The sequence below is a fragment of the Lagopus muta genome, chromosome 9 (genome assembly GCF_023343835.1).
Source record: "Lagopus muta isolate bLagMut1 chromosome 9, bLagMut1 primary, whole genome shotgun sequence".
NCBI lineage: Eukaryota > Metazoa > Chordata > Aves > Galliformes > Phasianidae > Lagopus > Lagopus muta.
Genome location: NC_064441.1, coordinates 1,105,572 through 1,118,571, shown reverse-complemented (window position 1 = coordinate 1,118,571; position 13,000 = coordinate 1,105,572). Strand labels below are relative to the sequence as shown.

General features: G+C 44.5%; 3 protein-coding genes across 5 annotated transcripts in view; 1 reads left to right on the top strand and 2 right to left on the bottom strand.

Annotated features, from left to right (window-relative positions):
- LOC125697763 (TCDD inducible poly(ADP-ribose) polymerase) overlaps positions 1 to 3,852 on the bottom strand; it is a 33,759-nt gene extending 29,907 nt beyond the window's left edge. The window contains exons 1-3 of one of the 2 annotated variants that reach the window (XM_048955345.1): positions 3,724 to 3,852; positions 2,937 to 3,066; positions 38 to 110 (exon numbers count right to left, since the gene is read on the bottom strand). The gene's annotated coding sequence lies outside the window, so the exon portion shown is untranslated. Of the gene's footprint in view, positions 1 to 37; positions 111 to 1,468; positions 1,594 to 2,936; positions 3,067 to 3,723 lie in introns of those variants that run through there. The other variant, XM_048955343.1, reaches the window with a different exon arrangement.
- Positions 3,853 to 3,947: 95 nt separating this feature from the next.
- SSR3 (signal sequence receptor subunit 3) lies at positions 3,948 to 9,382 on the top strand. The gene is made up of 5 exons (XM_048955351.1): positions 3,948 to 4,148; positions 4,418 to 4,544; positions 5,351 to 5,449; positions 6,282 to 6,413; positions 7,457 to 9,382. The coding sequence occupies exons 1-5, from the start codon at positions 4,010 to 4,012 to the stop codon at positions 7,521 to 7,523; spliced, it is 564 nt and encodes a 187-aa protein (XP_048811308.1). The 5' UTR covers positions 3,948 to 4,009; the 3' UTR covers positions 7,524 to 9,382.
- A 128-nt stretch (positions 9,383 to 9,510) lies between these two features.
- The window catches only part of KCNAB1 (potassium voltage-gated channel subfamily A regulatory beta subunit 1), a 34,714-nt gene continuing 31,224 nt past the window's right edge, over positions 9,511 to 13,000 (bottom strand). For both annotated transcript variants that reach the window (XM_048955348.1, XM_048955349.1), the window contains exons 12-14: positions 12,830 to 12,950; positions 11,621 to 11,709; positions 9,511 to 10,994 (exon numbers count right to left, since the gene is read on the bottom strand). In XM_048955348.1, the coding sequence (XP_048811305.1) occupies positions 10,905 to 10,994; positions 11,621 to 11,709; positions 12,830 to 12,950 (300 nt within the window). In that variant the 3' untranslated portion in view covers positions 9,511 to 10,904. The remainder of the gene's footprint in view (positions 10,995 to 11,620; positions 11,710 to 12,829; positions 12,951 to 13,000) is intronic.

Genomic DNA, 13,000 nt, shown 5'->3' with positions numbered 1-13,000 from the left:
AGCAAAAGCTTTCTGGCTCTGGTGGGTTTTTACCCACCTCAGGTTGTTCTGCGCTGCCTCACAGGAATTTCCCCTTCCGCACCTTCAGGATTTTCTTAGGATTCTGGCACCTAAAAGAAGAGATGACAAATTCATCAATAGAGAAAAAGCCTAAAAATACATCATGGATTCATTAGCGCTGCTGTCTCATGCTTTTCTCCTCATGCTACCTAAGCAAGCACACTATCAGAACCTAATAAATACATGCTTTTTTAGATGTACAATGACCAACAGAGCCTTGCTAAGAGCAGGCTTATTTACTATTTATCACCTGCCTTGAGGAGTCTGCTTTCCAATCTGACACAAACATGTTTTTGAGTTTATACTTTGCACAGGTCAGTAGAGGCAAAATAGGCAGAACAAATCCTGCTGGGAAATGCCACTGCACTCATTTCAAGCTGTCAGCTTGGTCCAGCTCAGAGTTTAAGAGAAACCACGAGAAAAGCAAAGATAGATCTTGTATTTCCACAATACTTATCACTATTTCTGTTTCATTATGAAATTTGGTAAGAAACGTAAGTCAAAGAGTTCACAGAATTAATATAAGAGGTTTTGCTCCTGGGTGAAGAAGCCATTTTTCCTCTGGTGTGAAGCCTTATGAGCCCAATGGCCTCTGAATGAGGGCTCAGACAGAACGCAGTAAGCACAACACAGATTCAGGCACTTAAAAACCGAGTTGTTTTGACAGAAGTCTGCATACCAACTTATTTTTGGGGAGGCAAGTACAACGTACTCAGATTGAATATGAAGCTTCAGTGACAGTTTCATGGGACGCAGCGTTCTGCCCAAAGCTACAGCCTGCCAGTGCCAAGGCTTTAAAACAAAAAAACTTCTTCAAGAAAACCTTTCAGCATTCTACTGCTCAAAACAATGTCATACTTCATCTTAATGGAGAGACAGATGATCATCTGGCAGACTTTGTTCTAAAATGATTGCATACTTCCCACGTAAACCCAACCTTGGAACAAAAAGACTTAATTACATTCCACCACAACACAAATTTACGCAGAAGAGTGAAAGAGAAAACTGTGCAAGAACATTGGCAACAAACTGGAGCCTTAAAACAATCTCACACTCTGTCTTTCCTATGGTTTCCAACTACTTTAAGCAATCCTAACAAAGGTACTTCAATAAGGAAATTCTTATGACTTGTAACACTATCAAATAGTGGTGCTACCTAGTATGCATTTAGCTTCCAACCTTTTTACAATGTAAACAAGATTGAACTCCACTCCCAAAGACCCAGGGCATTCCAAACATAGACATAAAAGGGTTACCAAAAAATAAGGTACCCACTTATTTCACATAACAGATTTTTGTAGCAATCGACAGATCAACGCCATGGGAAAAGCGTCACAACAAAGGTGAGAGAACGGAAGGACCAGCATGATAGAAAGGTGCTACAAAGAAAGAGAAGAAGATTGCTCACCCGTGTCAGAACATTCTAGGGTTACAAGGAAAAGTTTCACCAAGGAGGGATCTCCAGAAAGAGCTCCTTCCCTAGTGGCAGTCAGCCCTTAAATAGGATCTAAGAGCAGTGCAGCCAGGCTCCACCCCTCCTGGTCACACCACTGAACTGCCTTCACCTGTGCTCCCAGGGCTCACCGGGTCCTCTCCCCAGGTGCTCTATCAGTGGTTCAGGCTGTGACTCAACAGTTACCACACAGCACTCATCCAAAATAAAGAAATCCATGAAAGTCAGGCGTATTTGCAAGTCCAATTAAATATATACATGCAGATTTAAATGCTTAAAGACCTTGAAGCAACAATCCACTAAAATATCTCTGATGGCCCATATAAATTCCACAGAGACAATTATTTCATTAGAAGTCTGAATTCCTCTTCATTATTTTTAAATGCATTTCATATTTTTTCCATTCTTAGATAGCCACAGAAATACTTATAAATTAAAGAGATACAGCTGAAATAGTATTATAATCCGATCAGGTGTAGGAGCAATCACCAATTGTTCAACAGCATGCAGAGCACCTAAGAAGAACAGTGCCTAAAGACAGTGCCCACACAGTGCTCTACATGGTGGCCACATGCAGCTATAGGGAGATGCCCCACTCATGAGTCCTACAGGTCACAGCTCCAGGAAACAGAATACACATAGCTGTTACGTGACCCGTGACACAGGGCTGTCTGCGAGTTCCTCCTCTGGCAAAGCTAGCAGGTAAAAAGCTGGCCGTGGGCAGTTCCTCCTCCTCAGGGGATGGAAAGCCATCTGGAGAAACCTGAATAGGATGAGCAATAGGCTCAGGGGAACCTCATGGAGCTTGACAAAGTCAAGTGCAAGGTCTCACACCTGAATCATGGCAACTCCCATTACACATACAAGCTGGGAGAAAAAAGGATAGAGCGCAGCCCTACCAAAAAGGACCTGGGTGTACTTGGCAAGCTGGCAATGAGCCGGCAGTGTCCCTTCACAGGCCAGAAAGCCAACTGTACCCTGGACTCCATCGCAGGAAACACAGCCAACAGGTCAGGAAGGTGATCCTGCCACTCTGCTCTGTGCTGAGACCTCACCTGGATTACTGAGTCCAGACATGGAGTCCTCAGCACAGGAGAGGTTGACCTGCTAGAGTGTGTCCTGAGGAGGGCCACAGAAATGATCCCAGGCATGGAACACCTCTGCTATGAGGACAGGCTGAGAGCTGAGGCTGTGCAGCCTGGAGATGAGAAGGCTCCAGGAGGACTGAGAGTACCTAAAGGAGCTGAAAGAAAGAGCCTGGAGATACACCCATTCATTGCAGGGGAAGTAGGACTGAGAGCTTTAAAGGGGCTCAAACTCAAATGACTCTATGACTGCAAGGGGGTAAATGAAGAGGCAAGACTGTCCCACGCACAGAGCATGGGGGTCAGGCCCAGCACTGCTGCACTCACACAGCACTCACCTGGAGTTTCTGCTAGCACTCAGAGCCCCATGCAGCCTGCTATGCTGTCAGCCTGGAGATCTCTGCTGCAGGTGCATTTCCATGCCACACAGGATGGCCTCACCATCAGCAGAATCGCTCCCAGCACTGCCTGTATGCAACACAAAATCAGCGACACCATTCTATCAGCACTATGTTCAATACGCTGCATGCATTATGAAACCCAGGTTTGGTCTCAGACATTTATCACAAGATCAAACAGCAGAGCCCTACTACGCTTACGTATTTTATCAACCTCTTTTCAGTCGTAACATACAATGATTTTTTGACAATATAAAATTGCCTCCACGCCCAGCTAGCACTCCCTCAGCACGTGCTGCATCTCCTTTCTTGCTAGCAAAGCACACTGACGGGGATGCAAAACTGGAAGAAGTGGCTTAGTTAAACATTACAAAGATGGACACTTCAATAACGCCTCGTCGTTTTCATGTGAGAAATACAAACCCGGGGAGGCAGAGCACGGCAGTGCCCAGGGCTGGGTTAAGGCCCGGGGGTCTGCAGGGCACTCCGCCTGCCAAGCCGGTGCGTGTGAGGGGAGAAACGGCCGGATATTTCCAGAAAAATTAAAAACAAAGGCTTTGAACAAACTAGATATGAAATAACATGGGTTTTGTTTTTTTGTTTGTTTGTTTTTGTTTTTGTTTTGTTTTTTGCTGTTGCTTGTTTTTTATAAAGCAACGTCACCGTACGCCAGCACTGCACCGCTTCGCCGGAGCTGACCGGCCCCACACACGACTTCCGTACTCACTTGCAACCGGGCCAAGGACCCTGAGCAGCGCCGGCTTCCGCCGCGTCCCGCGGAGGCGGCTCCAGGCCCGGCTCCAGGCCCGGCTGCGGGCCGCGCGGCGGCTCCCGGCGGCGGCTGAGAGACGAGCAGACAACATCGCCTCAGCGAGAACGGCGGGAACAGCCACCGCCCCCCACCACCGGAAGTGGCGCCTCGCGCGCCGGAAGCAGCACCCAACACATCGGAAGTAGCTCCCAGCGCACCGGAAGTGGTGCCCCGTCTTCGGCAGTGCTGACTGTACCCAGGCATGGCGCCCAAAGGCGGTCCCGGCGGGCGGCAGCAGTCGGAGGAGGATCTGCTGCTGCAGGATTTCAGCCGCAACCTCTCGGCCAAGTCCTCCGCTCTCTTCTTCGGCAACGCCTTCATCGTCTCTGCCATCCCCATCTGTAAGCGGCGGGAGCCAGCCGGGGGTCGGCGGGGATCGGGGCCTCCCTCGGGGTGGGTGGGCAGTGCTGAGGGGATCGGGCTCTCCTGATGGGAGAGGGAGCACTGAGCGGAGCCCTCCCGTGCCTCGGGCCCCTTCCGTGCAGCCGCGGGTCCGGGCCCCGCTGGCGACGTGGCAGCCCCGACCCTTGGTGGGGTTGGAGCGGTCTGGCGGCGCGCTGCTGCGTGGCAGCACTCAGCGCTCACAGCGCGTTGCGGTTCTGTCCTTAAGGGCTCTACTGGAGGATATGGCACATGGATCTGGTTCAGTCCGCCGTGTTGTACAGCGTGATGACTCTCATCAGTACCTACCTCGTGGCGTTTGCCTATAAGAACGTCAAGTTCGTCCTCAAGCACAAGTGAGTTTGGTTGACTGTCTGGTGTACGCCTTAGTTTGTAATAATTCAGCAAAAGCCTAGTCAACATTTTTATGAAGATGTGGAATGTTACACTGTAGAACCCTTGTGCTTGAATCAACAGATGTAAGCCAGGCTGCCTCAGTGTTTACTGTCATTGAGTCCTACTGTATCAGTTGATGAATTGCATTAGGTTGTGAGGACAGTATACATGCTGAGTTGTGAGCTTTGAGAGTGTGAATTTTCACAACTCAAATGTTAAGTGATCAGATTTGCTTCTTGACTGCTCTTCCATTGAAAGTCCTTGACCACAATGCAAGATGTGACACAAAAGCATCCACTGCATGCTTTTCTTATTGCTGTTACCTGATCACAGAATCACAGAATTGTAGGGGTTGGAAGGGACCTCCAGAGATCATCGAGTCCAACCCCAATGATACCTTGGGATCATTATCTTCAGTATGGAGTAAAAAGGTGTTTGGACTGAGCATGTATTTCATAGGTTTCTTTGGTGTCAGTAACTTCTGATTGCATCTGTCACATCTCCTGTAGAACAGACTTGCCTTGTCTGCTGGGGGAGTGATGAAACAGCAAAGCAACCCTTGTTCTCATAGGGTATTGCCATAAACTGCATTTGACAAGTACTTCTCATAATTTGATTACTGCTAATCGTCCCTTCAGCTTGGCAAAACTGTTTGGTATCTGGCTAACTTTTGTTTTTCCCTGTGCAATACATCTTCCTATAGTCCTTCCCCCCCCCCTCCCCCCCCCCCATTTTTCACCTTTATCTTGAATGGTGTTTCTTATAGGGTTGCACAGAAGAGAGAAGATGCTGTTTCCAAAGAAGTTACTCGCAAGCTTTCTGAGGCAGACAACAGGAAGATGTCTCGGAAGGAGAAGGATGAAAGGTAATCCTCCTTGTGCTCTTTTGTTTTTCCCTTGTTTTAACACTAGTTATACTATCAGCCTTTTGTCCATCTGTAAATCCTCTTTTTAGTTATTGGTGAATGGTCTCAAATGTTGAAACCTTTATCTATAAAGGCAGCCTCTCCATTCTTGATGTGTAAAGGAAAACAACTTTGTGTATAGGGCTGCTAATAGCTGATGAGTAACAATCATAGCTACCTCTAGAGTTAAGATAAATTCATTTCTTTAGGAACAGACTCACGTAATGTACTTTGCTTAGTGGAATGCAAGCTCCTTCTGTATAGCATTCCCTCCTATTGCTCTACTGTGCTGCTCGTGAGTAGTTGCACTTTTTACCCAGTGGTTATAACTGTCAAAGCAAGTATGCAGATTTCCAATTCAATAACTTACTGATATCCAGGATATGCCTGGATAAATATTGCTCCTTGTTAGGTGTCTGTTAAGACCATACGAGGTGAATTATCTTCTCTTTGGAGCAAAAGAACCACATCTTTTTTTCTACCTGCCAGGCACGCTGTTGGCGTGTAGCAGATACAAACTTGCACAGACTGCTGTTTACGTAGCACTAGGTTTGACCTGCAGGGTGGGAAAACAATTGTAAATCACTTAGATACACAAGTGCAGAGTAGATACAGGCTTTCCTTTGGCTGCTGAGTTGAATGGCAGTTTTTGCAGTGCTCTGTCTTTTAGAAGCTGGCTGTGACAGGGGCTGTGGTTTGCTTCCCCACTGGATAGAAGTCTCTTCTTAACTGTGAATGTGTCAGGACATGCATTGACTTAAGTACATTTTGAAATGTTTTTACTTGTTCCTAGGATTCTGTGGAAGAAAAATGAAGTTGCAGATTATGAAGCAACAACCTTTTCCATCTTCTACAACAATACTCTCTTCCTGGTCCTGGTCATCATTGCTTCGTTTTTTGTGCTGAAGAATTTCAACCCCACTGTGTATCCTTTATTACCACACCTAAAACAACTGAAGTCCTACTCCCATTGGTTGCCATTCATAGATACATGTGTTATCTGTGTAGCACCTTCACCCTGCTGAGGTGTGCAATTTGTTGTGGTTTTTCAACTCAGAAACACTTGAATGTAGAAACAGACAATAAAAAAAAAAACAAAAAAAAAAAACAAACCAAAACCAACCAAACCCAACACTTCCAAACCATACAAATGTTTATCATCTGCTGTTAGCTCTCACAGAAATCTTCTGACTTTCCCCATTTCATTTGTAATTCTGCAGTCAGGAGGCGGCTTGTGTTTACAGAAAAACTACAGTGGTGTTGTCAAATGCTGTAAAATTGTAGGATTGTTTGGTTTGGGTAACTTCACATATAAATATTTTTGTTGCTTAAATGCTGATGATGAGTACTGTATACATAAGAGACCTGCCTTATTTATAAGCACTTTGACAAGAACAGGCCAACCTTTAGAGGCATCTTTATTTTAAGGTTAAATACATCGTAAACAGAACAACTGGTTCATAACCTTGGTTGAAAGCTATATTTCAAGTTAGCGTTTGTAATGTGATGGAAAACACAGCAGTGATAGCAGAATACCAAGGTCCCAGGCTGTAGCCAGTAATTGATTTGCTCAAACACAACAGCTGTGGGCACAGAAATAAAGGAAAGAAACTACTTGCCTTCAGAAGGCCTCAGGTACACAGGAATCTCCAACAGGATACCATCACCTCCACTGCCAACCCTTAAATGAAGTCTGGGGAGGCGTGCAGCCTGGCTCCACTCCTTCCATCGTTGAGGTACATTGCCTGCACCTGAGCTCCCCTGGGTTGGCCCTGCCTTCCCACCACGTGCTCAGTCATGGTTTCAAGCCCTGACTTAGCATTTCTGCTGCACTGCTGCAGTGCCTAATTTAAAGCTTTACAGAGGAAAACCTTTTTGATTCATTGTTTTTGGCAAAACTTTTACCAAGTTCTGTAAAAGCAGAAGTGGTACCTACCCATGTATGCTTCCTTAACTTTCTTCTTACAGAAACTATATCCTTTCCATAAGTGCTTCGTCTGGACTGATCGCCCTGCTGTCTACAGGATCCAAGTAGACCAAAGAAAAAGCAATTTGTTTTTGTGGGAGGGTTCAACTTCTGCTTGAGGGTGGAATAAAAATAGTATTTTTTTTATAATGGGACTGCCTGAGGGTTTGGGGGGAGGTTTTCAATTGAAAGTTCATTTACCTTTGGTATCTTTATATGGTATTACTCAATAACCGAAACTAATATTTACTTGGTATTGAAAGTAAATGGCACGTGAGTTGTTATCAAACAACTTTCCTGAAGCATTTCATAGATGTGATGTTACTGCAGACCATTAGACAGTATGAGTCAACCACAAGGGACTGCTGCACAGCAGCACAGAACAGCTATAGTCAAACCCCAGAGTGGAATTCCCCTGTAAACTATTAGGAGAACTGCAGTCTGTAATCATAAAAATTGACAATCTACCCCTTTTCATTGTAACATGCAAAGTTTTAATAAAAAGGAGACTTTCTGTCATTAAACACCTTGTATTTCCTTTCTCAGTTCCTCAAAGTGGGTATCTCTGAGTGAGAAATGTGTGTAGGTTCGTCAACTCTCTCTATCATAAGAGGAGTCTCCTGCAAGTCAGTGTGGGATTGCTTTCATTGGAAATACTCCTCATTTTCAAATAACTTTGAGATAAAAACCTAAACAGTGAAATTTTCCTAGGAAAATGTTCTTTAACTGGTTTTCATCTCAAGTCATAAATAAAAAAAAAAAAGAAACCAGTTTTTCTGGCACAATTGAACTAAAAGGCCCTGGCTGGCTCGCTGTAATGACTTTATCAGGCAGTCCTTTTTCTTTCTTTCTGGCTATCAGTGAGGCAGCTGTTGTGTGAAATGCTTAACTTTACTGCTATTCATGGAGTTATACTTGGAAGTTATGGATACTGCTGTTACATAGCAATCCCAAACAAGGAAGAGAAATCTTATAATCAGATTTAATGTAAAAATTACTTTGCTAATCTTTGTGCTTCTATGAGATTCGTATTTATGTATAGTTCAGTAAAACAAAGGTTTGAAACTTCAGGAGATACTCCAAGGCAATCCAGGTAGCATTTGCTCAATGTGAGTCCTCTGTAGGAATTTGAAACAGGTTTTTCTATGCTAAGTTATCAGATTTTCAGCTTCTGTAGTTTTCTGGCCTGCTTTGAAGCTCTGGTGCAAGGGCTAGTGATGGAGGAGCAGAGCTGAGAGCTGGATTAAAACAATATTGTGACCACAGCAAGAATGGCTAAGAAGCATATTTCTAATACTGGTTTGGATGGGTACAGTGCCAGTACAAATATGAAGCAGTATCAGCCTTATTACTACTAAGTCTTTAGCACATGTGAAACAGCATCTGACTTGCAGTCATTACACGATGTGAGGCCTGTTCTGTTTCACTGCTCGGCAGCAGGCTCCTGCTGGCAGCACATGGCATTTGGATTCAGTGCCACAGACAGGCAGTGCCAGTTCTCCAGTTAGCTGTCAGTGTTTGCAGGGATGAAGGCTGCCCTATCAGAAACTTTGCAGGTGTATTTTTCATGAAATCTGCCATCTGGAGAACAGTGATTTGAAGCAGCCCTTTCTTCTGCTATTACTGTCAGCCTGCTGAGTCTTTTATCAGCAGCTTTGCGTCTCACCTTGTTTTTTTGCCATTGCCACTTCCCGAGGCCTGGAGCACAGTACGTGTCAGCTTTTCTGAAGAGCAAATGCTGCAGTGCTGACAGCCTGAAACAAGTGTTTTTCATGGGCGTTCTCATGTGTTGGTTTTGCATTTTTCCTTCAGTTCTTTTTCTGGACTTCTTCACAGAAAAGCATTGGGATTTGTTGTTTTAGGGTCAGGATGGCTTTGTTTTCTTTAATGTCCAGTACAAGCTGCACACTGCTGCTGAATTGTGATGCTGCAGGTTAGCCCAGAGCTGGACCCTACAGGGGTAAAGCTACAGGGCAGCACTTCCCCACACCGTGCTCCATGTCTGTGCTTCACCACAGTCACTGTCACTGTCAGTAAAGGGTCTCTAGGTATAAAATCAGTTGCACAGAATGCTTTTATTTTGTCCAAGCAGAAGTCAAAGTCAAATTGCATTTCTTGCTATACAGCAGCTAAGTTCATTTACATAGACCATAGCTTGTTAGAATAAATACAGGAGGAAACAAATCAAGTATTCCCATCTGTTCACGTGAGCACTGCGCACACGCAGCAGAGATCCTGAAGGTTGGGGGTAGAATACAGGGGTCCTACAAATACTGTACAGAGCTGTACCCTCTAGGAAGCGTGTTCCTAAAGTGTGTGATTCAGTACCAGTGCAAAGGGTTTACTGAAATCAGAGGTGCACTTTACAAAGCAAACTTATGGTAAAATATGATATGGTTCTCAAGATGGGCAAAGTAATTGGTAAACGTTTACTATCAACTCCTGTAGAGGGACGAAATGCTCACAAAAGAACAACCTGTTTAAAACGTGTCCTAAAAACACTATGCGTTTACTTATGCCCGATTCCAGAACAAGTTAAAGCAAATGTGGCCTTCCAGTGATGTACACACCTGATTTTGTCTGGCATTTTTCAGCAGCTATATGTTTTATATATAAATATCTACATCCTCAGAAGCTCAAGAATATTAAGATTTGCAATAGCTATGTCTACAAGCAGGCAAAAGTAGAGGCAGGTTTCTATAAAATGCAAAAGAAAGAAAAGGTTTCACCATGGCTTTCTTGGTTTGAAGTTTATGCAGAATTAAACCATTGCAGACAGCACTTGTTGGTGTTAACCTGACATGCACTCCGGGGCTTTCTAACTGTGCTCTTCTGCTTTGTACTCAGAGATACTGCCCAAGAGCACTCCACAGCTGAAACAATAGTTTAGTTAGGAGTTGAGCCATGTAACTTCTAATCAGTTCTCCAACTTAAGTCCGTTATTCAGTTACAAACAGAAATCTATGGTGTGTGTTCAGCATAAAAAAGCGAGTGGAAAATTTGAACTTACCCATTCTGCCTCTCAACCTGGCTGAAGAAACTCTGTGGTTGAGATTTCCCAAACGTGGTTTTATTAAAACCTTAAGTTGTATCTGGCTTTTCTTCATTGAAAAAATATATCTGTACATCCTTCTTTAATTACCGAGTACCTGAAGGTTACAAATTCTTTTTTGCTTTAAGTTTTTCACAGCACAAGCATGAAGTGCTAAGAGAAAAGTAAAAATTAATGAAGTCGGTCGAAGGTAAGAAAATGCAAGATTATTCTTGCTTGTAAAGGAGATCGACTGTGCTTTTAGATTTCACTGCGGATTGGTAGCAATGGTGGCACACCTGGAAGGAGCCGGCACTGAGCAGCAAGCTGCTGAATGATTCTAATGACCCGACAGTAACTCAGGACTTCTGTACAGAGCACTTATCAAACCATGCAGTCCAGGTGATTCATGCATTGCATTATGATCTGTAGTCCTTCTTGCTGTAGGGCTTATTTCCCAGGATGTTATCTATTTCATTTACTATATGTGATGTCATCTTTGGAAGAACCTAGGGGTAGAAGAAAACTGACATTTAATTCAGTTTCCACTGAAGATAGCCATGGATTGTTTCCAAATCTACATCTGGACAAATAATGTTTCCTCTGTTGTTTCTCTTTCTTCATGCATATGTGACATACTTAAGCATTTATTTGATACCTTTCTCCCTCAAAGAAATGACTTTGCCCTGTGAGACAATCACAGAAACCACTGTCCTGAACTCCATATGCACTCAACTGCAGCAGAAACAAAGCTGGTGGCAGGAATGCCCTTATCTGTGAAAAGCAACAGAGAGTAATTAAGGGCCAAGGCAATGACATAGGCCTGTGCTTTTCTTAGTAGCACTGAAGATCTGGTGTGGAATATAGCATCATGTGTGCTGACATCAGTTCACTTGCTTAAGTGAGCCTGCAGACAAAGAGTGAAGCAACACGAAGTGCTGAACATGGATGCAACCACTGCAGATGGCTGTAAGTCACAGTGAGGTGCCCTAGGTTTGCCTAACTGAGGTGTGCAACTGGGGCTGAAGCAACATACCACGGGTTGGGATTCAGTTAGGAAAACGAGGGCAGTGTTGTCAATGTGGATGTAACGCAGCGGGCGCTGGGCAGGAGCTGCCCCACCTCTGGCACTTGCCTGTATGGCTCCAAGGTTCTCGATCAGCTGCTCTGGATTGGAAGATCCTAGAAGGACAGAGCTCACCCCCTCGTTCCTCAGACACCACGCTGCAAACAAAGGCACGGAACGGTCAGGAACAAAGGGCTCCCCTCACTGTGCTGCTGCCCATCCAGTATTTGTCAGAGCTTCTCTCTTTATTTGAAGAACAGCACTTTTATTTTTGGAAGCCGTCATTTTCCAGGTCACTTCTGAGTCATTTCTAATCCCATTAAGCAGGATGGTTATGCATCATGTCGATATCTCCCTTTTCCATTTTTAAATGTGCTGTCTCTCATTCATCGGATTGTTCTTGTTCCCACTAAATAAGGGCTGGGAATGCCTGCTTTGCTGCATCTGCATCATTCGTCATTTTATGGTTTGGTCTTCTTCCTGATGTGGCTCCTCTCTCAGCTAAATAATTCAGGAATACTTGATCCAAGGTAAACATGCCCCTAATATTTTCCCTTATCAGCCCTTTCCTGGTTGCCTTGTCCTTTTCTGATTGCTAAATGACACTACTGCTTGCTCAAAAAAGAAAGTATTTTTGACTGAGAACAGAGCAGTTGTTCCTCAAAGGCAATAAGTGGCATTTTCATATAATAAAATAATAGAATTATAGATAGAATGATGGAACAGCTTGGGTTGGAAGGGACCCCAAGGATCAGAAAGTTCCAGCCCCCTGCCATGGCAGGGCCTTCAACCTCCATATCCTACACTGGTCTTGGTTCCTTCTGTTACTGCATCCCTAGAAATGTGTTACCCTTCCTGAATTACTGCTGCAGTTCACATCATCAGTCTCTCCACATTCCTGCCATTTTGTTCCATAATTCCTCATGTCATTCCTCATTTCTCATTCAAGTGTTATAACTGAAAAACACATCTACAGATACAGCTGAAGAGAAAGCTGCCCTCTGTCCTTTTTGAAAGGCAACACAGCTTTTTCAGTTTCTATTTACGTCAGCATTGCTGACTCCAAAGCAAACACCTGGAGCTCAGAATACCTGCAGCCTCCCAGGTTTGAGTAGGAGTTCATCTGCGCTCCTCTTTCAGCCGCACAGAAGGCACTGAATCTTCAGCTCAGAGTATTTCCCTTTTTACCAGCAAGATGGGAGCAAAGTGTGCATTTCTGACAAAGAGCAAAGAGCAAAGGCATTCAGGTGCTAATGACAGCGCCCCTGCCCCCCTTACCGACTGCTAGCTGAGGTAGTGTGCAGCCAAGGCGCTCTGCAATGGGCGAGAGATCCTTCAGCTTCGTCTGCTGCTTCCTTCCCTCCTCGCTTATGATTTTTTCTTTCAGCCACTGGTAGCACTGGAGGGGAATTACACTGCAGTCAGATGTTGACTTTAACCTTCCCGAGC

Coding starts and splice junctions, on each gene's coding strand:
- SSR3 (XM_048955351.1), top strand. CDS start 4,010: ATGGCGCCCAAAGGCGGTCCCGGCGGGCGGCAGCAGTCGGAGGAGGAT. Junction 4,149..4,417: donor CGTCTCTGCCATCCCCATCT/GTAAGCGGCGGG, acceptor TCTGTCCTTAAG/GGCTCTACTGGAGGATATGG. Junction 5,450..6,281: donor CGGAAGGAGAAGGATGAAAG/GTAATCCTCCTT, acceptor ACTTGTTCCTAG/GATTCTGTGGAAGAAAAATG.